The 25,523-nt window shown below is 53.0% G+C and overlaps 2 protein-coding genes across 9 annotated transcripts in view; both read right to left on the bottom strand.

Annotated features, from left to right (window-relative positions):
- Positions 1–2,204: 2,204 nt before the first annotated feature.
- Positions 2,205–10,910, bottom strand: CDH24 (cadherin 24; the record flags this gene model as incomplete). Its single annotated transcript, XM_077770258.1, has 12 exons — positions 10,901–10,910; positions 9,049–9,354; positions 8,564–8,858; positions 8,289–8,408; positions 8,047–8,214; positions 7,683–7,870; positions 7,010–7,263; positions 5,896–6,032; positions 3,571–3,692; positions 3,379–3,490; positions 2,884–3,132; positions 2,205–2,329 (listed from the first exon to the last, which is right to left on the bottom strand). Coding segments are annotated over exons 2-12 (1,971 nt in total), but the record flags the coding sequence as incomplete, so codon positions are not given.
- A 548-nt stretch (positions 10,911–11,458) lies between these two features.
- The window catches only part of ACIN1 (apoptotic chromatin condensation inducer 1), a 35,340-nt gene continuing 21,275 nt past the window's right edge, over positions 11,459–25,523 (bottom strand). For 3 of the 8 annotated variants that reach the window (XM_077770397.1, XM_077770393.1, XM_077770398.1), the window contains 11 exons: positions 20,794–20,935; positions 17,350–17,392; positions 16,351–16,484; positions 16,101–16,253; positions 15,453–15,594; positions 14,984–15,129; positions 14,499–14,606; positions 14,252–14,359; positions 13,695–14,019; positions 13,493–13,593; positions 11,459–12,405 (listed from right to left, as the gene is read on the bottom strand). In XM_077770397.1, coding sequence (XP_077626523.1) covers positions 12,079–12,405; positions 13,493–13,593; positions 13,695–14,019; positions 14,252–14,359; positions 14,499–14,606; positions 14,984–15,129; positions 15,453–15,594; positions 16,101–16,253; positions 16,351–16,484; positions 17,350–17,392; positions 20,794–20,935 — 1,729 coding nt within the window. In that variant the 3' untranslated portion in view covers positions 11,459–12,078. Of the gene's footprint in view, positions 12,406–13,492; positions 13,594–13,694; positions 14,020–14,251; positions 14,360–14,498; positions 14,607–14,983; positions 15,130–15,452; positions 15,595–16,100; positions 16,254–16,350; positions 16,485–17,349; positions 17,393–20,793; positions 20,936–22,361; positions 22,423–22,688; positions 22,833–25,523 lie in introns of those variants that run through there. The other 5 variants (XM_077770399.1, XM_077770400.1, XM_077770396.1 and 2 more) reach the window with 5 other exon arrangements.

Genomic DNA, 25,523 nt, shown 5'->3' on the forward strand with positions numbered 1-25,523 from the left:
TGGTTTGTGAGTTTGAGCCTCGAGTAGGGCTCTGTGCCGACAGTGCAGAGCCTGGTTGGGATTCTCTCTCCTTCTCCCTCTGCCCTCCCTTGCTCGTGCTCTCTCTCTCTCAAAATAAATGAATAAACAACAACAACAAAAAGTGTGAGTGAGAGACGGAATCTTCTCATAGGAGTAGCTTCCCCTGATGGCCAGCACCTCACACGTGGGGGCGGGGGTCACAAGGACCTGTCCTGACCCATCTACTTGCATCTCCAGGAGTCCTGACTGGGACTAGGACCTCCTTTGTCTGCTCAGGGAGTGCACGCTGAGAAATGATGGGCCTCTGCTCAGCTCCCACCCTAACAGACTTTGATTTGGCCAGCTGGCCCCTCGATAGCTCACTTCCCTCACCCCTCTCCCTCCTCCTTTGTGTTCCACGGAGAGCAAGATGAGGACTGGAGGGGGGCGCCTGGGTGGCTTAGTCGGTTAAGCGTCCGACTTTCGCTTAGGTCGTGATCTCGCGGTTCGTGGGTTCGAGCCCCGCGTCGGGCTCTGTGCTGACTGCCAGCCCAGAGCCTGGAGCCTGTTTCAGAGTCTGTGACTCCCTCTCTCTCTGACCCTCCCCTGCTCACGCTGTCTCTCTCTCTCTCTCTCTCCTAGAAATAAATAAAACATTAAAAAAAAAAAAAAAAAGATGAGGACTGGAGAGAATCGAAGTTGGGGCCGGGCCTAGAATCAATGTGACCATGCGGTCTCTCCCCGGTCACCTTCTCCTGATGGGCACCACAGGCCACAGGAGGTCTGGCTTGCCACCCTCTCCTGCCCCCCAGCCACATTTTCGCCCCTAGTTTGAAAACTCCTCTTCTCTCCTTAGTCTTTTATCTCCTCTGTTCTTCCCAGGAGCTCTCACCCACACTTCTCCTTTCCACCCTCCCCTCTGGCCAATCCCCCTTAATTTCTTTGGACATTTTGAGACCAACAGGGAACAGGGGAGTTGGCAGTGGGAGTGGGGGCATTTACTCCCTGAATGGAATCAACCCAAACCCTCCTCGGGCCAGAGGGACTTGAAGTGGACTGTCCCCCAAAGGAGAAAGGAGAGTGGGCCGGAGGGAACGGGGGAGGCGTCGCCTCCCACCCTTTGGCACAGTGAAGGTCTGTACAGAAACCTGCAGGTAGAACTGGAAACAGGGCTCCAGATTTAGAAAATAAAGTGTTTGTTTATTATGAAATTAGAGATGGAGGCCCCTCCCCTTCCTCCCTTTTTCCCCTTCCCTAGCTGCCTCCCCCTTTTCTTTCCTTCCCCTCCCCTCCCCCTGGGGCCTGGGAAGCACACAAGACAATGCCCAGAGCTGGGATGCCCAGGGCAGGCCAACAGCTGGGCAGAGCTCCAGGGAGGCGGCCTTGGGGGGGGNGAGCGCTTGCCCTGGGAGGTGGGCTGGCACCCTCTCTCTGCTGGAGGCCAGTGGAGCCAGGATGAGGCCATGAGTGATGGATGGAACCATGCGGGCAGGTCTGTAAAGACAGGAGAGCCCGGGGTTCCAGGTGGTGAGTGGAGGAGGGCTTTGAGCCTTCCCTGTGCCCCTACCCCCATCATCTAGGGTTACTGACCTGGGGCCGAACATCCCCTGCACAGGGTGGGCAGCAGTGGCTGGAAGTTTCTCTCGCTTTTGGGATGGTCAACAGAAAAAACCAAAAAGCCAGTCACAGGGACCCAGAGAGAATGCAGGCAGATGTGGGCAGGAGACAGACACAGAGCATGTGTGTGGGCAAGGGAGACAGAGAGAGGGTGTGCGAGAGATTTAGAATCTGGGAGACAAAAACAGAGTCACGGAGGGAGTGGAATCACAGTGAAAGAACAGAGATTCAGAGTCAAGCCACACAATCCAGACCCAGACAGGAGAGTGTTACAGAAAAAGACAGAGATCCCTGGAGGGAGACATACAGACTCAGGAGGAGGGAGGTAAGTAAGAAGGAGGTTGCCCTGGGGAAGCTGGGAGGAGGGACACAGGGAGGAAAGGAGGCCTGGGGGCCCCTGGGCCGCTGCCGCCCCGCCTGCCTGGACCCCTGCCTGGACCCCGGGTGGGGAGGCTCACTCAGAGGGCCTGTGCGGGCTGCCCCACCACGCTGGGCAGGGCCAGGGCCGGCTCTCAGGGGGCCGGGGGCTCCTTGGCCCCGTACAGCTCGGCCAGGGTGCGGAAGAGCGGCCCCCAGTCGTCCAGTGGTTCGGNCTCCTCGCCGCCGCCCTCGTCGTCGTAGGTGATGATGTTCTCGCGGACGTCCTCCTCCTCCAGCACCATCAGTGCCTCCTGCTTCTGCCGCCGCAGGGCCACGAAGAGCACCACCAGCGCTGGGGGAGAGGCGCACACGGGCCGCTGAGCCCGCAGGGCCCGCGACCAGGCGGCCTGGTTCCACTGTGAACCGCGGGCAGGTTGGGAGACGGAGAAGAGTGTGGCCGAGGGGTGGCAAGACCTTGGTCTGACATCTGGCCAAACTCGTCGGAGTCCCAACTTCACCCCTCACTAGCTGTGTGACTGGGAAGTTGCTTGGCTTCTCTGAACCTCTTTTGACCCTTTAGAGGGTTTGTGTGGAAAACAAATTTACCTCTTAGAGCTATTCAAAGGATGGAATAAAATAGCACAAGCGATGTGCTGGTCACCACAGGTGGTCCAGAGTCAGGGTTCAATAAACAGCTTTTATGGCTTGTTGCTATCACTGCAGATTGGTATGTCGAGGAAAGAGGCCAGAGCTTTTCTCCTGGACACATGAGGCAGTGGGGAAATCCAGGCAGGACGCTTCCTTCAAGCCCTAGGGTGGATTTCCCTGTGCCCGGGGATCTGGCTCCTCTCTATGCCCCCTACAGATGTGGACCCCACATTTATGTCCCACGGTGGCCCGACTCACCAAGCAAGGTGCCCACGCAGGTGACGATGGCAAGCAGGGCCCCAGTGCTGAGCCCAGCGGGTGAGAGCTGCGCCTCGGGCCGGCACGACGCCACGGAGCCGTCAGGACGGCAGCGGCACACGCTGACAGTCACTGTGGCAGTGCTGCTCAGGGCAGGCTGCCCCCAGTCCCACAGCTCTATGGGAACCAGATAGGGTGCCTGGCGGGGCGGAGCAGGGCGAGAGGGCAGCAGCAGGCTGGCGGAGCCATCTGTGGGAAGGGGAAGGTATCGGGCCATCTCCTGGGACACCTTCCCTGTGGGGGGTGTGGCCCGAGGAGACCGCTTCTAATGGGGAAGGTTTGCAAAGAGCAAAAACGTGCAAACCCCCCATCCACCTTCTGTTGAGCCGAGGGCCCAGATAGGTGGCTCAGGGGTCAGGCCCACCGGGCTGGGGGTGGTAGAGGAGGAGAAGAGCAGGGAGGCAGGCATGGGCACCGTTGTAGAAGGCCACCCACCTCGGTTGTCTCGGACAGTGAAGTTGGCATCAGGGCCCAGAGGACCTTGAAGGGAGACACGGCTACTGTTGCCAACTTCATCTCTGTCCAGAGCCCGGATAACCTGAATCAGCTGGGAGGAAGAAGAGAAGCCTTGTACGGAGCAGGCAGCTGGAGGTCTTGAGGTCCCAACCCTCTGCCTCAGTGGCTCACCTGGCCAGGGGCTGCTGAATCACACACAAAGGTGTCGTAGGGCTCAGCCAGCTGGGGGGCGTTGTCATTCTCATCCAAGGTCTGGATGGCCACTTGTACGCGGGAGGCCTGTGCGGAGCTGTCTGAAGCCAGAATATGGACGCAGACGCCCCACACACGCACACACGACACAGTTTACACGCAGCACGCAGGGGGCACAGGCATGGATGCCACATGCAGCACACAGCAGGCGCGTGCAACCCGTGAGATATGCACACAATACGCAAGTGAGAAAGTGTTGTGAGATGAAAGGAACAATGCCAAGCGCACACAACATTCCCGTGGTAGCCAAGATGTGTTCAATGCAGCACACGCATTCGGCAGGAGTGAAGCACCCACGGTACACACATACAATAACCCCCATGCAGAGCACATGCACCGTGAATGAAAGGTAGACACAAGGTGCATACAGGATGCACACAGATAATAGTCATGGAATAAACACATTCATACCATATATTCGATGGACACTCAGCATTTAAAACAAATACAACATACGTGAAGTTGGATGTTGGATATATACAGTGAATGCAGTGTCACCAGCCCCCCGGATCGAGAGAATGCATTTTCATACACAGCACGAGTGGGACAGACAGAGACAGACAGACACACATGCACACACACACACAGACATACACAGACACACACGCGTGCCCCATCAGAGGTCTGGGAGGCTATGGTATAGCAACGAGTATCACTTAGAGTTGGCCTTGGGGAGCCTGGCCAGCCTGGGTCCCACAGCCAGACACAGGTCCCCTTCACCATCCCTTCATCAGGTGGCTTCTTCATTACCCTGCCTTGCTCCTCATTGCCAATGTCATATCCCTGCCCACCCAGGTGCTAACCTCTCCTGGCTGACCTCCTACATTTGTTAGTCCTCCCCGAGCTGAGGAGAGAGCTGGCTAGCCCTGGTGAAGGGGCTAGAGCCCAGGGCCTGCTACTTGATATCGGGGCTTCCTGGAGAGCAGGATTTGGTGGAAAGATGAGAAGGCAGTGAACAGAGTGCACTTGTGCACGCGTGCACACACACACACACACACACACACGGCTACGTATACAGAGGCAACTCCAAACACACTATATATGCATGCAGGGGCATTCACACGGACAGACACACAAGCACTGCCAGGTAACACACAGCTACATGGGCATAAACATAAGCCCATACACAGAAAATTCTACACAGAGAGGAGATAACCGCTCTGATTCTGCAGCCTGACTGGGTCTGACGGCTCTTCCACTTAACATCTGTGTGACCTTGGGAAGTTACTTAACTTCTCTCTGCCCGAGTTTCCTTATTTTCAAATGGGGAAATAATCATACCTCCCTCATAAAGTTGTAGTGGTGATTACATTAATTAATTCACATTTGGTACTTAGAACAGTGCCTGATACACAAATAAGTAATAAATTTATCTGTCTGCAAACATTCACGTACACAAAACGATATATACAAACAGCTACTTGTACCTGTCATCATATATATCTCATTACACATATGCACAAATATTCTACAAACTCAACTACATATATACACAAATATGTACTTTCACACAAGTGTAAGTACACACTCACACATACACATACGTATAGTTCTTTACTGACACATACAAACATCTGCACACAGCTACAACTCCCACAGACAGGACACAGACAGCAAATGAAGGAGACCTTGGGGTGTGAACAGGGGTAAGAAGGGGAGGTTCACAGAGGGGAGGGAGGTGTCCCTATCTCCATGGGCCCTTGCTGCTGGTGACTGGTGGCTGATGACTGGTGACCGGTGGCTTATGGGAGCAGGAGGTGGCCCCTCTCCTCTACCTTAAGGGCTCTCTGCAGGGCTTCCCTGAGAGGGGCTGATGGTACCTCCCCACCCCCGTCAGCCCCCAGAGGAGGGACCCAGCCCTTCCCTGACCCTGGCTTCAGCCTATAGTAGACAGTGGGCAAGGCAGGGCAGGCAGGGTCTGCAGGGTGAAGGTTTGGGTTTGTTAGGGGCTGGGAGACATCTGAGGTTAGGTGTGTTTCCCGGCTGGGGAAAGTCAGGCATGGGAGTGAATTTAAATCAGGGGAATGTGCAGGCAGACCCATTGTGCCCAGGCCAGCCTAGCCTCAGAGACCAGGAGGCCTGACTGGTGGTGATGACCCAGGCTGGGAACCCAGCACTGCACATGGTGAGAAGTGGTGGCAGTGACTGGCCCCTTCCTACCCCCCCGCCCTCCCCGCTCAGGGATGGCTCCTCTGCCAGGAGGCTGTTGCCTTCTCCCTCTCCTGGGGGCCCAGGATTCCTCACCGAGTTCTGTGGCCAACACTGTGAGGTTGTGCCAGACACGAGTCTCGCGGTCCAGGGGCACCACTGTGCGGATGTTGCCGTCTTCGGGCTCAATAGAGAAGCAGCGCTCTGGATCCGAGTGAGGAAGGATGGAGTATCTGGGGAAGATGGAGCAGAGCTGGGGGCTGATCTGTGGCAGGGCCAGAGCTTGCTGCTACCCCTCCCTCCCTTCTGTTTGCCTTGCTGGGCCTCTTGGCTCTTCCGGGCAGAGGGCCCGAGCTCATTTGGGCTGAGCCTGCCCCGTGTATCCAGAGCCATGATTCACATAAGGGTGCCCTTAAAGGACAAATTGTTTGGGGAAGTCATCAACATTAAACACCTGTCCTAAGACTCAGGGGGGACTGGATTTCATGGAGGTGGGAGAGAAAGAGGTGGAAGGGGGGTAAATATGGCTTTGTCTTTCAGACTTCTGGGCTCTGTTCTGAGGACCCAGGGACCTGTGATTCAGCTTTGCTTTGCCTCAGACCAGCTGTGTGACCTTGGGTGAATCGTTTAACCTCTCTTTACTTAACTACAAAATGGGCACGACACCAGCACCTCCCTCATTCCCATGACAGGGATGCTCAGAGGTGGGAAGAGTGGCTCTTCTCAAGGCAGACAAACCCGGATTTGAATTCCAACTCTGGTGCTTACTGACTATGTGACCTTGAGCAAGTAACTTAACTGCTTGGGGCCTAGCCTCTGAAGTGATGGGTGATGATCATGCGGCCTTCATAGGGCTGTCGTGAGAATGACCTGTGGTCAAGTGTTTGGTAAAATGTGATGCGCTGAGGGAGTGAGCAACAGTGGTAGCGGCCACCTACCCACCTAGCTCCTCAGAAGAGACTGCATTCGCTTGCGCGGCCACTGGGAGGCGCCGCTGTTATCCGCTCAGAGGGATGGGTGGGATTGGGGGCTGGCAGTTAGCCAGGTCCTCCAGACCTCTCCAGCCCCCAGCCCCGCAGAGATGAGACTGAGAGCTCCGCCAGGAGGTGACTGAGTTTTCCAAGAAGGGGACCCATCCGGCGGGAACAGCCTGCTGACAAGTTCCCTCCCTGAGGCCCGTGGCCCTTCCCCTGCTCACACCCCAGCTCACCTGATTGGGCTGGCTGGGGAATCCAGGTCAGCGGCTGAGACCTGGCCCACCAGCGTCCCGGGAGCTTTGTTCTCAGGCACTGCCAGGTGATAGGCAGCCTGGGTGAAGGCGGGGGGCTCTGGGGCGTCCTGCACAGCCACGCGCACCGAGGCCACGTCCTTGAAGGGCCCTCGCCGCAGGTAAGCTGGGTCGATGAGGGTGTTGGTGGCCTCCACACGGAAGGAATAGGAGCGCCGGGTCTCAAAGTCTAGGGGCTACAGGAGGGGGGGGGGGGGGGGAGTGACTGAGCCCCGAGGAAACCAGGGCAGGCCCAAGCTCCCTCCCGGGAGGCGAGAAGTCCCCTCTCCACTCATCCAGCGTGCAGCCTACCTGACAGGAGAGGTGGGCCACTGAGAGACAGTGGCTGTGGTGGTTAGAGTGAGGCAGATGACTTAGTCTGTAACCCTAGGTGTGCCCCCAGCTCCATCACAGACTGGCTACAGGAAAAGTCCTGAGCCAGTCATTCCCCTTTGCTGGGCCCCCAGTCCCTCATCTGCAGGAGGACGAGGTGACCATGATCTCTAAGCTCCAACGCAGTGGTCCTGAGTCTGCTGTAGACCAGTTAGGAGTGTGCCTCGTGGGGCAGGAGGCACGCATGAGTGAGTCTGCAAGCGTTAGCAGACAGGAGACTAACCTTGCGGACAGTGAGAAGCCCATCTCGACCCTGGGAGTCTGTGCTGATGCTGAAGGCCTCGGACCCCTCTCCGTCCAGGATGCTATAAGCCATGAGGGCGTTGTCTCCCAGGTCGGGGTCCTGGGCCCGCAGCCGGCCCACCAGGGTGCCCGGCCCGGCTGTCTCCACCACAGAGAACTGGTACAGGCCTTGGGAGTGGATGGAAAGGAGGCATTCTTAGAGAGGCCCCAGCCCTCCTCCCTCCCCCAGCACTTCCTTCTCCTGGGGTCTGGCAGGGAGAGGGGCAGGGAGGGAGGACTTCTCCAAGGGCTGTAGGGGGTGGGGTGGTCAAAGGATGGCTCAGGTGGCAGCAATGGCCCCTTACTCTGAGGGAACTTGGGGGGGTTGTCGTTGACATCGCTGAGGGTGACTGTCACCGTAGTGCTGCCCGACAGCCCCCCCATGTGGCCGCCCATGTCCTTGGCCTGAATCACCACCAAGAACTCCTCCTGGGTCTCCCGGTCCATGTTGGGGATGGCAGTACGCACCACTCCTAGGGAGAGACGACGGGTCAGGCGGTGCCTGTTCCCATGGCTGCCCCACCAGGCTCCTGAGCTCTATCCTCACCAGTCTGGGGGTCGACAGAGAAGAAAGGCAGTCCATCCAGCACGGTGTACACCAGCTTGGCGCTGTTCCCGTAGCTGGGGTCATCGGCATCGTGAGCCGTCACCTGGATCACCGACGTCCCTGTGGGGGATCCCGGCACCCCCACTCAGCAGGGCCAGGGCCAGGTGGGAAAGAACAGCAAATGAGGGGGACCCAGACATGACAGCAATGCAGGAAGGAGAGGTGAGGGTGCTCCAGGAGACAGAATCTAGGACGGTCAGAGTTGGGGTACTCACCGACATTGGACATCTCGGGCACTGTGGCGTGGTAGGGCCCGAGGGGAAAGATAGGTGGATTGTCATTGATATCTTGCACCTTGATGATAAACTCTGAAGGGGGCTCCAGAGGCCGGTTTGAGGCTCGGTCCACGGCTTGGGCAAGCAGCACATACTGTGCCTTCTCCTCTCGGTCCAGGCTCTTGGTGACATGGATATTGCCTGTGGCCTCATCAATCACAAATACAGTGCCTGCCCCCTCCCCGGTCAGCAGGTACTTGGTGCGGCCCTCGCCCCTGTCCACATCCGAGTGCAGCTGTAGGGGTCAGGGAAAAATGGCAACGGGTTCCAGGCATAGGGACAGAAGGTTAAAGAGACTATGTCTATGACTGGGTGGAGTGTTGGGAGTCTTGAGGGACCAAGGTCATTGCAGAAGTGACGAAGTTGCAGGGCAGGGCCTAAGGGCTTTGAGAATCAGGGGAGACATGGGAAGGGCCGATCCTTACCTTACCGATAAGCACGGGCTCTGGACCGGCATATTCCTCAATGACAAAGAACTGGTTCCACACCCAGCTCCTTCGGTTCCGCAGCAGTACTGGCCCTGGCCCCCCCCGGGACCCTGCCCAGGCCCGGGCTGGGGCTGCCAGGCGGCCCACGCAGCCCCAGCCACCCAGCCAGGCCAGGAGGAGCCTCATCAGACCCCACATGTTTGGGCTCCAGCCAGGGCTCTGTTCACTGTCCCTGGGCACTGAGGCATGAGCTGGCCAGGGCAGAAGGTCAGATGCGCTTGGGGCTACCCCATGGATCCGCACCTGTAGGACAGGTAGTTGTTCAGGGCCGGAGAAACCCTTAACTCTCCCCACCCCACAACCAAAGTTAGAGGCTGAAGATCAGACCTCCAAGGAACCAGACATCCCACTGCCCAGAACCCGGACTGAGACAGAGCCAACGGTCCGCTCCTTCTCTCCACCCAGGCTCTGCCTGTATTCACCTCCAGCCCTACAAGCGGATAACTGTCTGGCCAGTCAACTCTGAGTTGAGAAGCTAGGGAAGAGAACAGGAGAGGGGATGCCGGGAGGGTTTAGAACCCCAAATCTGGCTCCTGTTCTCTCAGGTTGGGCGTGCAGCCAGGGGGGTGGAGGAGATGGGGACTACCAGAGAAAGGGCTTAAAATCCAGAGGCTGGGACTCATGAAGGTGTGGTCTCAGGGTGTCTAGGGTCAGGCTGAGCAATGACAAGGAGTGCAGCCTAAGACAGGATGGCAAGCCTGTGAAAGCCCCTCTTTCACAGGGAACTCCACCTCTCCAGAACCTGCCCCCAGCTCATACTGCCAGCTGAAGTCCTTGAAGGGGGACTCCGGAGCGGAGGGCTGGCCCTGAAAGAAGAGGGGGTAGAGTTGGGGGCAGGGCCAGGAGGCGGGGAAGGGAGAGCAGAGCACGGACACAGCGTTACTGAGGGTGAGACCCAGACTCAGGCACTATCCGGCACAGACTGAGGCAGAATGGCAGCAAGAGACACAAGGAAAGAGATCAAAGGAGGCAGCCTGGATGTGTGACAGGCAGAGAGGAGTCATAGGTAACAGGCTTGGAAATGGCTGGGAGGGGGGCAGAGGCGCTTTCTGTGTGTGATGGGCAGGCAGGGGCAGCCCTCAGCTGCGGGGGTCAGACCAGGCCTGGGGAACTTCAGTCTGAGAGGGGGCGGCCAGGAGGGGCTTTGGGAAGGGTGCTGGGGAGAGGACCCTTCCCACTGCTGTCTCCTCCCTCTCCTCCTGGGGGGCACCCCTCAGGTAGCTGTGGCTGCCGCCCCTCCTCCCCGAGAGCAGACACACACCTGCCAGTCCTTTCCCTCCCGAGGGAAGAAGGAAGAGGGAAGCCGGAGGGAAGCCGGAGGGAAGCCGGGGGACCAGAGCGGGAGGCGGGACGAGGAGGAGGAGAAGGAAAGGGCTGGAGGAGTGGGAAACAGGATAGCGGGAAGGGAAGAGGAGGCGAGAGGAAAGCGACGCGGAAAGGAAAGGAGAGCGGGAAAAGGCAAAGAGAAAGGAAAGGAAAGGTAGGGGAAGGAAAAGGCAAAGAGGAAGAGGAGATGGAGAAAGACAGGGCAAGAAGGAGAGGGAAGGGGCAGAGGAGGCAAACAGGCAGAGAGAAGGCAGGGTGAAGAGAAATCGAGGGAGGGGAAAATGGGGAAAGGAGGGAGAGTAGGTGTGAGGGAAGAACGGAAAGAGGTAGAGCGCGGGAGACGGGAGCGGGCAGTGGGTTCCCAGCCGCGGAGCGCACCGCTCTGAAGACACCCGCAGGCTGCGGGCCCCCTGCTGCCCCTCCGCGGGTTGCCGACCCCGGGCTCTGGGGCAGGCGCCCTTACCTGGCAGTGCCGAGGGCNTTGGGGAGCCGGTGCGGAGCACCACAGCGGGCCGACCGGGGCAGCGTTTAAGGCCGGCAGAAGGCTCCACGGAATCCGCGGGCTGGGCCCAGGGAACAGGTCAGGGCCCGAGGCACACCGGCAGCGGGAGGGAACGGAGGTGGGGAGTGGAACCTTTTTGGGAAGCTCATTTCCAGGCGCCCGTTGAGCGAGTGGCTCGCGCCCCCTGGCGGCCGCTGTGGGAGGCGCCTTGAAGAGGGCGAGCAGGTGACCAAAAGCCTACATACACCACAGGAAGGACTGGGAACCTGGAACCGGACCCTCCTCTCGGCAGGGGTCTTCCCCTCTGTCCTCCAGTGACTTAGACCCTCTGTGGTGACGTGGCTAGAGCCAAGGCAGAGGAGGAGGACGGGAACTCCCTGCTCCAGGAAGCAGCAGCCTTCCTGAACAAGCGTGTGAAGTGTACGGAGTGCTAGCAGTGGTGCTTCCATGCTAGTCCTCTTCAACTCAGTTTGGCTCTCCCGCATGCCCTGCCCAAGGAAGGCCAGTCACACACACTAGTTAAAACTAAGTCAGATTTTTATTATTTTCCATAGACCACATCATTTAATAATAAAAAAAATAAAAATAAAAATTGAACAAAAGGAAAAGGTGGATATAAAGTGGAACCGGTGGGCAAGAGGCAAGGGCTGCAGGACAGAAGAGACTGGGAACTGCAGGGGCCCTGGGACTCAGGAGGAGATGCTGATTCAGCTCATAGGTGACCCAGTCCTGGCCCCGGCTGTTCCCAAGAGGGGGTTGTGAGTACCCAAAGGAGGCGGTGAGCAGGATGGAGGAAAAATGAAAGAGCACGTGTGGGGCTCCTGGCTGTTCCCCACCTCTGGGCCAACCACCTCCCTCCCTAACCTAGCTCTTCCCTCTCAGATTTACATGGGAAATGAGAGGGAGGAGAGGGCGAACTCCCAAGAGATAGGTTATGGGGGTGGGGCTTTGGGAGGAAAGATGGCCACTGCTCCATTTGGTATGTGGGGACAGGTGGCAGCCATACTTCAGCACTGGGTATAAATGGTGTGAAAGACCCCTGGTTGTAGGGTGGTGGAGATTGTACCTATCCCACTGTGGCCTCGAACCCCCCGGGGCAGGGTGGCTGATGCCTGCAGCTCTCCCTCAAGTTTTCCCAGCTAGCGGCGCCCGCCCCGGTCCCGCACAGGTGTGCTCCGACTCCGGCTCCTGCTGTGGCGCTTGGTGTCTCTGCGGTCCCTCTCCCTGCCTCGCTCCCGGTCCCGCTCCCTCTCCCGATCTCTATCACCCCTGTCACGCTCCCTTTCCCTCTCCCTTTCCCTGTCCCTTTCTCGGCTGTGCTCTCGACGCTTCTCCCGCTCCAGCTGTCGGTTCCTTTCCCGCTCAGCTTCCTTCTCCCGCTCCTTTTGCTCTTCCTCTTCTTGCTCCTTTCGCCGCTTCTCCCGCTCCTTGGCCCGTTCAGCCCGCTCTGCTTCCTTCTGAACAATCTGCAGCAGGCAGCAAATGTAGAGAATAGGCATCTTGGCCCTGCTCATGCCAGTCCCGCTTTGTCTATCTGCGTCTGGACCCTGCCCTCCTCCTAGCTCAGGATCATGGTCAGCTTTGCTGTTAATCAAGAAGTGTCAGCAATCACATCCCTTTGTCTCAGCGTCCCGATCCCTCCAAGTTTTTACCTTTTATACCCACGACAGGCAGTGGCACCATTCATGCCTGGCCTCTGCTATTTCCCTAGCTACCTAGATGTGAACAAACCACTTTTCTCTTTAGTTGAGAAATATCAGCTTCAAATCCCCAAAAGGCCCATCACAAAGAAACTTCAATTTAAAAAGCAAAAAATCTAAATAAATAAATAATAAACAAACAAATAGAAAAAAATCCTAGCAGTGCCTGGCTGGTTCAGTCGGAAGAGCATGCAACTTTTGATCTCGGGGTGGTGAGCTTGAGCCCCACACTGGGTATAGAGATCACTTAAATAAATAAATAATTTTAATGAGAGAGAGAGAGAGAGAGAGAGAGCAAGCACAAGGCAGGGTCAGAGAGAGGGGGGGACAGAGCATCCAAAGTGGGCTGTGTGCTGACAGCAGTGAGCCCAACGTGGGGCTTGAACTCTCGAACTACAAGACTGTGACCTGAGCCGAAGTCAGATGTGCAACCAACTTAGCCACCCAGGTGCCCTTTGTAATTTAAAAAAAAAAAAAAAAAAAAAAAAAAAACCAAAAAAAAAAAAANTAGAAAATGGATTTCTCGGCTAACTGAAATCAATTTCCAAGGAGCATGGCTGACACAACCAGCTTCCTAGATATAAAAAACCCATTTCCTGTCTTCATGTTAACCTTTACCCTCTTGGGTTTGGCTTCTCCATGGCATCCTTGGTCCATGTTCTTAAAACTGCCTCTTTTGGGGTGGTGGGGAATAGGGGGGGAAATAAAACTGCCTCTTTCTATGATGCTTAAGTTTCTTGTTATCCTAAGCCAACAGCTGGGCCTAAACACGCCTCTAGTCATGTGACTCACCCTGTGCACTACAGGCAAGCCTGGGTGCTACTCTGAGCAGAGCAGGAAGGTGAGCACTCACCTGGCTGTCAGTCAGCGGGAGCCAATAGATGCAGGGAGCTGCCTTGGTTTTACGGAAAAGGTCATCCAACAGCTTGGCAGGTGGTTCCTCCTGAGCTTTCTCTGAAGTGGAAGAAAGCAAGTCAGACTTTATGCCTCTGACCCTCTGTCCCATCCCATTTGGACCCCTACTAACGGGTGTGTGTGCCCCCACCGCTAAGTACCTTTCTTCTCACTCTTCTTTTCTTTAGACTTCGCACGTTCCTTGCGGCGGCGGTCACGGGACCGTGATCGGGAACGGGGCCCTTCTCGAACTTTGTCCCGATCCCATTCACGCTCTGATCGAGTTCGCTCCCGCCGCTCCATTTCCCGTTCCCGCTCTGCCCACTGTTCCCGCACCGCCCGCTCCTGTTCCCGCTGCTCTGCCCGGGGGTGCTGTGGTGGCTGGGCTGGGGGTGGGGGCGGGGGGTGCAGGGGCCGTGGTACCCCCTGCTCCTCTGTCTTAGTTTCAGAGGGACGGTCCACCAAGAGGCCCCGGTGATAATCCAGCTGTGGGTAGAGGAGGGACAAGGACAGTCAGGATGGAGATGATATCACTCCCACTGAAGGAGCCCAGGTACCAGGGCATACAGATTTTGGAGCCCCATGGTTCAACCAAGGGGGAGGGAGAAGAGGGAGAAGGAATCTCAGTGATTGCAGGTTTGGCCAGGATCTCAGCTGGATTCTAGCAGATAATGGCCTCCCCTGCCCCTCCCATCCTTCCTTTCCCTAGGTTTCTTACCTCCTCTTGCTCAGCATAGTCAGCACAAAGGAATTTGGGATTGGACTGGGGCCATTTGACCCCATGTAGAGCTGTGCGGGTGGCAACGGCTTCCTCTACTGTTGAGTACTGGTGGAGGAAGGGAGAAGGCAGAGGGTCACGATAGGCCCCAATCCCTCCCACGTGCCACAGGGCCCTCGATCCTGCCCACACTGGTCACAAAAGGAAATCTATGCCACAACCTAGAGGATCAGCTTCCTCTCCTCACCGTTACAAAGCAGTGAGATTTGATCTTGTCAATCCAGAAGGCCTCTTCCACCAGGGTTCCTGTCCGTCCCAACAATTCCTTTAGTTGGCCTAAAGTAAAGGGACGTACCTGCCGACGAGAAGGGAGTTTCAGAGTCTTAAAGGAGGCAAGAACAATACTGTAACTAGTATTCAGATTCCCCAGATCTGTGGCACAGGAGCACAACTTCAAAGTCTGGGTAAGGGCAAAGGGGTCAGGAATTCTCTCATGAGAAGCACAAGACAGAGACACTATGTACCAGGTCCTCGCAAATCCTCCAGACAACCCTGCAGGCTGATACTCTGTCCCTATTTTTCAGATGAGGAGGCTGGTTGTGAGAGATTAAGTCAGTCGCTCAGTAAGGGAGGAACTGGCAGATCTAGGAGTTGAAGCTAAGAAACAGGAACCCAAAACTCAAACTCTTAACCACTAAACAATGTTGTTTGGGGGAAATAACACCTACTCACCAAATTGGAGATATGGACGATGTTACTGATCTTGCCCCTGGGTGGAGAGGGCACCTGAGCAGTTCGGACTGGGTCATCAATTGTAATGGATACTCCAGACTTTTGCTGGCTAATGGAACGACGAGTTAAGGTATCTCCTAAAGTCACTATCAAAAAGAGCACACAAACGGTTTTCATCAGGAAGCAATGCTGGCTCTTTTAAGCCTGATTCGCCTTTCTTTTTCTCTTTTCTCCACCACGTAGTCAACCCCTCCACCTAATGTGCTGAGCACTTATAACGTGCAAGGTGAAGCTCCATATTATGGAGGCTGAAAGATTCTAACCTAGCTCTCAAGCAGCTTAATAACATGGAGGGGAAAGTAAAACAGATATGCAAAATACTAAAATAAAAGGCAGAAAACATTAAATGCTTTAAAACAAGTCCAAATAAAGTGCTCTGGGAATTCAGGAAACGGCACACTTCACCTACCTTTCTTTACTTCATGCTCCACAGGTGGGGGCAAGGCTACCTCTACTGAAACCTGGGGAGGTATAGGGGGTTCTGCTTCAGGCTCCTTCTCTTCTTCCTCTTCTTCCCTCTGCCCATTCTCCTGGCCCTCTGCAGGTACTACCTGTAACGTATCAGATAATGGAGGAATTCTTAAACACCAAACTGGCACATTCTTTTCAGCCTCTGGTTGAAAGAGAGGGTGGTACAGTTAACCTAGTATGTTCCTTCCACAGGGGAAAGATTCATTAAGTTCTCTTCCACCAGATCCTGGGATTATTAATGGTTCAACTCTGGCATGAGGAAAACTAAGACAGGAGTGGGCAAACTTTTCCTGTATACCGCAAGATAATATTTTTAGGCCTTGTGAGTCATACAGTTTCTGTTCCAACTATTTAATGCTGACGTTCTAGCACTTAATCAGCCAGAGAGAGAAGAATGGGTTGGTATAGCCGTGTTCTAATAAGACTACTACTACAGACGACAGGTTAGATTTGGTAGTCTGCTGAGCCAAAAGGGCAATGAACCCAACCCTCTGCACATATGGCAGACTTCCCTTCTAGGACTCTACCTTAGCTGCCTGCTCTGAGTCCACTGCCCCCTCCCCTGACACGGGTGCAGAAGCCTTACCTGGGTGACGGTCCGGCATATTTTCAGCCCCTTGTCATGAGTCCCATCGTCACCATTACGCTCTGTCTCATCCTCAGAGATTCGGGAGTCATCAGCATGAAGATCCACAATAGCCTCCTGCCCCGCCAGGGGTTTGATGTCGGGGATGAGGCTCTGGGACACAGATACCCCCCACCCCGTTACACTGGGCCCGTGTCTACTCCCACCTCAACGTGTCTCGTCCTCCCTTCCCCGGCTCCTCCCACCTCACCTTGAGTGATTCAGTGGTGATACTGATGGAGGGTTTCTTCTGTGTGGTGGCTGTGCTGGCTCCCCAACGCCGCTTCCGACCAGGCTGGCCCCCCTCTGTGTCACTGTTTCCGGCTGGCACCCCTTTGGTAGCTGCTGTCCCCAAGAAATAGGACCCAACAGTTAGATGGTCTCAGGTCCTCTGCTGGTTCACACCATAACACCTACAGATAGCCTTCGACTGGAATTTCAGTAAAAGATTAAATTAAGGAAATTTTATTTGGGGACCGGGAAACCATGCTTAAGAGTGAACAATAAAAGGACTGGAGCTACTTCCTGACAGATAAAAACTACTAATCTCTAAAGGCAATGAGGGATGGGTAACTAGGGTGGCGAACAGTTTAAACTTTTAGTGGTAATAACAGGTAATGTACTGGGGAAGACAGACTGAGAAGGACATACGAATACAGGATTGTTAAACAAGGCTATGTGATACCAATATGTAAGTATAGTCAAGACTGTGACATGATCTAATCACGCTTTGTGTTAATTTTCACACTACAATCTCATACTTAAGTTACAAAGACCTACTACACTTTTACAGATTTAGGACTTCTCACGGGGAAAATGTTAAAAATGTTACTGGTAGAGGTGTGAGCACCCCCTCAGAAGAAAAGCATAAACTGATTAAGCATTATATAGGAATCCCTCAAACCTACTCCTGGTTCTGAGGGTAGAGACATCTGAACGAGGAAATGCATGTAGGGCTGACAGGAAATGCTGAGACACCTCACAGTGTATCTCGTTAATTAAGAAATGTGACTTGGGAAAAATGACAGGGGCTGTCTGAAGGTCTGAATTACAAAATGGCCAAGAAGATGTAAATTTGCTGGGTGCAGGGAGTGGGGTGGGAAGAGGTGACCCAAGAATGCCATGGAGAGAGAATGGGAACCTATTTTTCTCTATGAACTAATTTTTATGGTTACTTTTGACCTTTATCAGGGATTTGGGCTAGACTTACAGACAACGGAGATCTTCCTCTTGAATGATTTGGGCAGCGAGCTCTGTACAGAGAAAAAGGGGGGGGAAGAGAAAGAGACACACCCCACAGAGAGGGGGGAAGGAGGTTAGATGGGGCAGTCTTAGCGTAGGTTCCAAAGACACAGAGAGAGAGACACAGAGACAGACAGAGACCAAAACAGAAGCGGCAAACGGCAAAAACGAAGCAGAATCAATGCAAGTTAGAGAAAAAAATAAAATCAAACATCACAGCAGGGAAAAGTCATCTAGTCCATACCACACCTGTGTATTAGCTTAACCAGAAATAAGCTGGAAGAGGAATTCAGGAGCCTCCCAGCCCTTTAAAGGCATTGGCCATGCCCTCTTCCACGGTCTCTACGGGTCAAGAGGACACCACACCCAACAAGGCATGCCCAGAATTGGGTCATCAAGTACTCTCGGAAAACACGAGGAAACAAAGAAAACCAACTTTGGGATAAGTGTCCAGCCTGATATCCACTGACACTGGCAGTGAGTCACTTGGACAGCAGATTGTGAAGACTGTCCACACTCTTACAGGGCAGCACCAGACCCAATGGAGATGAGGCTCCCTAGTCAACTGCCAGTAGAAAGAACTTAAAGGTGCCTTTGGTACAGGAAGGTTTTTATGATGGGCAGACTGTCCCCAGGGAACCTCAGACTTTCTAAACACTGTACAGAGCTCTAGCAGAGCCTTCCTGTTTCCTTTCAACCAGGGCTTAAGGCTTAGGGGCTCTGCCAAGGACTAGAAACTCCCAAACCTGCTTTGGAGCAAGTTTCTGCCCTCAAACACTCAGTGGGAGAAAGACTATGGACAGAGCAAAAAGAGGAAGAGAGAAAAGGGGATTAGAGCATTCTGAGCTTTCAGTGCTTATTTCTGGAAAAACTAAGAGCTACCACCCTTCTAAAGGGTAGGGCAGGACACTCTTGATGAAATCCCCTTTCCCCATCCAACCCCCCAGCCCCGTTTGTGTCGTCTAACCAAGTCTCCTTGGTCTCCGTTAAGGGCCAGCCTGACCCCTAGCTGGGCCGCTCTCGATGGGTAAGTTAGTGAGAAAAAAAATAAATAAATAAAAGGTCTTAATTAAAACAGGAAAAACATGAACCAAATAAATAAATAAATCCAATAAAGAAATCAGAAAAATAAAGAAAAAGAGAATAATTAAAATAAAAGATTAAATAAAAAGAAGAAGAAGAAAATAAAGAAGAAAATAACTAGGAATATGACAAATGTTCCAGGTACCATCTCACACCTGGGATCTTCAGTTCAGCCAATCGCACCTCACTGTGTACTGTATCTAGTCAACCGCCGGTCCAATCAGAATGAGCCCTCCCTGCTAGGCGCTGTGCAATTGGTGGGGGGTTGGGTTGGCAAAAAAGGTGGGCGCACGGCGTGGTGGTCAGCACGGCACTGCCAGAGTCCTCCCAGGGGCGCAGGGGGGGCGGGAGGAAAACGTGTGGGGGGACGCTGCCCAGTTTCCATGATGTCAAGACAGTTCACTGGTGGTGGCCAGGCTCAGCGAGGGGTACGGGGGAAAAGGGGGCAGAGACATCAGTCCCAGCCCTGTAGGGGCATCATCTTGCAGTCCCTGATGAGATGGGCTGTGAGTAGCAGGTATGGTCCTGGCCTTTTATCGTGACCGGCAGGCAGGACCCTATGTCCACCAGTGGCAAGATGCAGCAATACCACCACCCAATACTTGGAATCCAGGTGATGACTCCAGAGTCCCTTTCTCCTCTGCCTGTAAATGGGGAGGGGGTCCTCTCACCGAGTGGGATCATGGAGCCTCTGATGAAGGCCGCCTGGGGGTAGTAGGTGGATAGCCCCAGGACCTGGCACACATTCAGCAGCAAGGTCAGAATACTTTTCTTCTGAGAGTTGTGTGTGGCATCTCCTCAGGGACTCCAGCTGAGACAGTGGTTCCAGTCAGGTGGATGGATGAGCCCCTGCCTCCAGGGATGGAGGAGAAGCTGAAGCAACCAACATGCTGCCCTTCACCATGGACAACAGGGACCAAAGGAAAGTCCATCTGATGAGCAAGTGGTGATACATGGCTGGGCTGTCATCAGCATTAAATCCCTGGGCTCAAACCCTAGACTTCTCTGCAGGGTTCCTAGTCGTCACAGCTTAAGCCGAGAGCCTCCACTTGGTATTTTACAGCATGGCACTGTGATCACAAACATTGACTCTTTAGGAGGTCTTGGTGCCCTAGATGGGGATCCCAACAGTCTGTAGCAAACAACACAACCCACAGTCCTCAAAAGGGTAAGGGCATGTGGGCAGGCGCCCCAGCACTGACACAAGCTCTTCTTGGGGTGTCCCAAATAGGGAGATGATGCAAGTCCACCCCTTTCCAAATGTTTTTTGCTTTCTCAATACAAGTCTCTCCAGAACAGTGCTCTTCTTGGCCCCCTGGTGTAAGCAAGGCAGGGAGGCAAAAGGGGGCCCATCACAGGATCCCATATACATGCCCCCCTCTGGCCAAGACACCTGGATAGCAGACTCGGCTCTGATTGGGCAGCTCAGTAGCAGCGGGTGGGTCCAGAGGAGAGGAAGAGGCGGCATCAGCGATTGGCCAGTTGGGCAGGGTTATATTTTACGGGCGGATTACCGTACATGAGGTACTTGGACAAAGTTTTACGGGGAAGAAGGACCTTGTAATAAATAATATTCTGCACATCAAATCACTTTCACCGGCCCCCACCCCCGCAACACACACCAAAGAAAGGCTACACACACGACAGTCCCTCCCATCCTGTTACCCCACTCCCAAACCCAGCTAACTCCTTCTTTATTACTTTAAGAGCCAAGAAGACTTCGCTGGATCTGATGGGGGGAGCCCCCTTGCGCAGGACACAAGATAATATTTATGCCAAAATAGGAAGAAGAGGGGTCAGAGATACGGAGTAGGGGCCTCTGGGATCTCCCTAAGTGCTGGCCTAAGCAGTTATATCTCTGCAATGTGACCACTAGAGGGCAGAGGAGGCACAAAAATTCCTCAGCAGGGCCGGTCAGCTGAGAACCACCAAAGCCCACTAGATGGCGTTGAACTCCCACACGCTTTTAAAAAGGAGGGAAACCTAACAGTTATTACAGGGAGAAGCTTGAGAGGGTAACAGGGAAAGCTGGGCCTGGGTCTTAGATAAAGGGCCATTAACTGACTTTTCCTTTAGTTACAAACTTTCAACAGTCTGGACTGCACTACTTCCCCAACAAGGAAAGGGGAACGAATGAGCCCTGTCCCCATCACAAGGGGTCTCCCTTGCTAAACCAGCGAATTCTCCCTTGGTCCTACCCTGATCCAAGACTGCCTAGTCCCTTCCTTTTAAGCTATCCCACTGTGTAAGAGGGATCATCAAAGTGGTCTACTCTTTCCCCTAGGCCCGTTCTTGCCCACCCACCCCAACAGGTGGCTTGGAAATTTACCTCTTTCTTCTCCTCATCTTCAGCACTGCCCTCTGGGCGGTCATCATTGCTGACTTGGTCTGCAATAGGCACGGGGGGTTCTGGAACCTCATTTTCAGGTCTGTTTTCACTTGTGTCCATGGTCACTTCCTCCTTCTCCTCACTGACAGTACGGGGAGATGTAGGGAGGGAAGGGCAGGAAAGAACCAAGGGGAAGAGAGAGCGAGACATTAGGTTTTGGGTCAGGAAATCCCCATGCCTTATCACTTGGGTGGGGTTGGAAGGGCGGCTTTTTAGATCAGACTAGAGACCATGCCCCCACAGGAAAAGTGGGACACTGTTTTCTTTGGGAAGAGAGCACAGATTGTAGCATCCACATCCACTCACTGCTCAGATAGGATAAAGCTGTGATGTGTGAGGTCAGGACTCCCAACTGTTTTTAGGTAATTCACCAGAACACTCTTAACATGGAAAGGAGAAACATCCCCTTCTGAAACAGTCGCTCAAAAGTGATTGTGATTTGCCCACAATCCTGTGGCCTCCCTATCCCCTGGCCACAGGCATCTTTAACAAAATTGCATGAGAAACTAAAGGAAGCCTGGCTCTTAAAAATATGGGAAAGAATGTCCGTGTCTGTAGCAAATGATCCCAACCTTGTGTTTATAATCAACTGCTTAATAAAACCTACTGACCCACAGGATCTGGAAACATCAGGAATGGAGAAATTGTAGGGGAGGGGGCTGCAGGGAAAGTAGGGCTGAGGAGGGTTCAAGCTTCAACAAGGACCCTTTGTCATCTAAAAGGAAAAAGCTACAATTGCTGGAGTTTGAAAGCTCAGAGAAGAATCAGGCCACTTTTACCTGCTCAGAGGTGTAGGAACCGTTCTTACATTCGGCTTTTGCCCAGTTTCTCCCACTCCCTCATTCCAACTTTCAAGAGATAAAGAGAGCAGGCCTCCCAGTCAGGACACACCCTCCCCCACACCATTTATNACCACACAAGTTAGGTCCCATTTCAGGCAATGAATCCCAGATATTCACTTCAGATAAACTATCTTTCCATCTCCTTTTTCTGTTTTCATCCTTAACTTCTATCTCTAATCTCACCTCTACTACCACCCAAACACTGGGGTAAAAAAAATCAAATTAAGATGAGCAGGGGCCTAAGACTCAGGAGAGGGGAAACCAAGCCTCCCCACACTGATAACCACCACCAGAAAATTCAGCATTCCCAACGGGCTGACTGACACTCAGAGGTCAGAACAGCCTCCCCAGAGCAGGCAGGGAGGGATGTATGGGAAGGGGGAGGGGGAAGTCGGAACTGTGCCCCCAGCTAACCGGCCCCCACAGAAACACAGGATTCAACTGCCTAAATCTAAAGAAAAGACTTATCCCCAAAATATCTATTTCCCACACGGAGAGGGCAAGTTGGACCAATTAGAAATCAGGCAGGAAGGACAAAGGGGGAAAGCAGAATGATTGAAAACAAACCAAAACGAAAGACGGAATGAAAGCTATGGGGAAGAGAAGGAAGAAGAGGTGGGCTAGAGTGGTGGGGAAAAGGGATACATGGAAATGTGAGGCTCTCACCCTTCTTTGCTTTCTGATAACATGATTTTTTTCTCCCCCTGGAAGTGCTGTTTATCCCTTTCTGGAATGGAAGAAATAACAAAAACCAAAGAAAAAAATCCTAAAAAATTAAAAAAAAACAAAAACAAAAAACCACAACACCTTCCTTGTCCCAAGAGCCCACCACCTCCTCCCCAGCCACCTGATCCAGAGAGAGAAAATCGAGATGCAGCAACTGGGGATCCAAAAAATGGTAAATGGAAGGGGAGGTGGTGGTGGTGGTGGTGGTGGTGGTGAGGGGAGGCTAAAATAGATCTGGCTTTTAAGAGATAAGCGTTAAGTCCTCACGGCAAACCCCGAGTTCGGCTGGATTGGTCTCTCTGGAGAAGGAGGAGGAAGAGGGCCAGGCTGCTGGTAGTGGCTGGCTCTATTGTATTGGCGGAGCGGCGGCGATCAGCCGGAGACATGCAGGGGAGCCATCTTGCCACTTACCCAGCAGCCCGTGTGTGCGGATGGGGGAGGGCCCTGCTGCAGCAGGGGAGGGGAAAGAAAAAAAGGGAGGGCGCTGAGTGAGCAAGGTTCTTATCCTCTGGCAGGCCACAGGGAGCTCACTGCTGGCTCAATAGGCCTGGCCTTTTTCCTTCTTTTCTCAGGTTACAACAGCTACCCAGGCCTAACCCCACAGGGAGAGGGTGCGCTCTCCTTGTCTTCCCAGGGGGCAGGGGAGGGGGCTGGGCGGAGAGGACATAAAAAGTTACAGCTGCTTGCATGGAAGATTCCAGAGAATAGAAGGAAGGGAAACAGAAGAGCTGGGAGTGAAAAATGATTAAAGGAAGACAACAAAGCCAAAGTTGAAAGAGACACAGAATGGAGGTCCTGAGCTTTTTATGTGTCTACTTCTCCCTATCCTAGAAGCCAGTCAGCTGTTCATGGCAGGGAGGTGGGATGAGAACCGGCACTATCCAATCATTACAGCAGCTAGCTGGCTGCTCACCCCAAGCAATGACCACGTGTTATTACTCCAACCTGTCCTTTCTCCAGGGATGATGGGAGGAGTGGATAGCACAGAGAGTTCCTTTTTGAGTTACCAGTAGAGGGGGAGAGGTGTCTCTAAAGAGATGACAGACAACTTTGTTTCAAAGAGTCTTTAATAAGGCCACCCTTCCCCGGGGTCCACTGGAGCCAGAAAGGAAAAGGATAAACAGGGCAAGGGGGACTTTGAGTAGATGTAGCACTAAGGCCACATTTTGGAGCAAGGACTCCAAGGTGGAGGCTTGAAGTAGATAAGAAACTGAAGAGACAGAGCGGTTACCTGCGGCAGGGGTTGGGGGGGCGGGGGGAAATGTGATGGGCTGAAAGTGTCTGGGGACTAAACGGGAACTATTAATCATGGGCATCTTCACCAGACTACATGTGAAATAGGAGGCTGACTCTGACCATTCAAAAAAAGCACTCAGGAGATGCTCAAAAACACTCCTCTGTTGAATGCAAAGGTGCTCCTTTTGTGTCCTAGTAGCAGCAGAGGTTTAACACTAAGACAAACTCCTGGGTATTTAACCAAAAGCCTGGTTATCTTACTTGTAATACCAGAGCTTTCAGCTAGGAATAAAATTTACTCCCCAATGTGTAAAATCTCATACATGCCAACTACATGCTAAAGTGGTCATATCTACACATTACACACTTCCTTTCACTTCGTGGTCCTTGTCTGCCCAGTAAGACTGAGATATCTGCAGTCAAACTGGCTAGGGCCTAGTTGTGGCCTGCCCCAGCTCCCGAATATTGTCCCATACACGACACTGGACAAGTCTCTGATTCTGTGTATCTCTTTCTTAATCTGTAAAGTGGGGATAACAATACCTATCTCACGGAACAGTGTGCTAAAAGGTTTGCCTTTAAGAGTCTGGCTTGGATGACTTTTGACTCTAAGTCAAGGATCTACATAAACACATGTACATTTAATAGGTTATCTCATTTGATGCCACCTATGGAACTTTTTCTGAGTTTTCTCAGAGTAAACTGCTTTTTCTCTGATGTGAAGGTATTCAGTAGTTGGTCTGACAGGTTTTCAGCAGAGACCTCATCACTCTATAATAATCGCTGGTTGACTTGACCCTCACCACCACCTTGCAGGGCTCCTGAAGGTCAGGGGCTATATTCCTAGCTCAGGGCCTAACACAAAAAAATGCTCAGTAAATATTTCTTAAGACCATCACTGGGTGTACCAAGAGGACACTTTAATAACTGTTTGCTGAGGGGCGCCTGGTGGCTCAGTTAGTTGAGCATCCGACTCTTGATTTTGGCTCAGGTCATATCATGGTTCATGAGTTCGAGCCCCATGTTGGGCTCTGAGCTGGCAGTAAGGAGAACCGCTTGGGATTTTTTTTTCTCTTGCCCCTTCCCCCTCTCAAAAGAAGTAAACATTTTTTTAAAAAATCATTCCTTGCCGAACTAAGTTTTCTTTCTCTTCTTTTTTTTTTAAAGCTCTATGCCCAATGTGGGGCTTGAACTCTCGACCCCCAGATCAAGATTCACATGCTCTGAGCCAGACAAACACCCCTAAGTTTTCTTCTTAAAAATTATTGTCGATGGAATTCCTAAAGAAAATGTTACCTCACGAAGAATGTTACCTTCCAACATCCTCAAATAAATGTTCCTTGTCCATCAAATGTCCTAAAATAGTTTGGGCTGCCAATGTGCCTCTCCAGAAGTAGCTTCCTTGGAGGAAGAATTTTTTTTTCATTGGAAATTCTATCTCGTTTTTTCAAGATTAAGAATTTTACCATGTTATCCTTGGCTTTCTTAAGACACAGACACAGTGAATTTGTGCCATCTATTTCCCCACAAACAATTCTGTGGGATCCAAGATTCCTAAGACTACATTTTCGTAAGAAAAAGACGAATCCTTCAAATTGCTTCCAAAAGGGACTCAATCTACTTGCAGGTCCAGTCCCAAAACCTTGTTAGCTACTTGTCAGAGCCCCATGTAGCTTTTCTTTGTAGCCCCTTTTAGAGAAAAAGCATCCAGGTATCTCCCTTCCCACATCAAGTTCTTGCAGAAATATTTCTGGTATCTTTGAAAAATCTGTGAAATTGCATGGGGGCTGGGAGCGGGAGGTATCTATTCATAATTAAAAAGCACACAAAGCATTTACAGCCCAGAAGAAAAGAACTACTTGGAGA

The sequence above is a fragment of the Crocuta crocuta genome, unplaced genomic scaffold, assembly GCF_008692635.1.
Source record: "Crocuta crocuta isolate KB4526 unplaced genomic scaffold, BGI_CrCroc_1.0 scaffold175, whole genome shotgun sequence".
NCBI classification, from domain to species: Eukaryota; Metazoa; Chordata; class Mammalia; order Carnivora; family Hyaenidae; genus Crocuta; species Crocuta crocuta.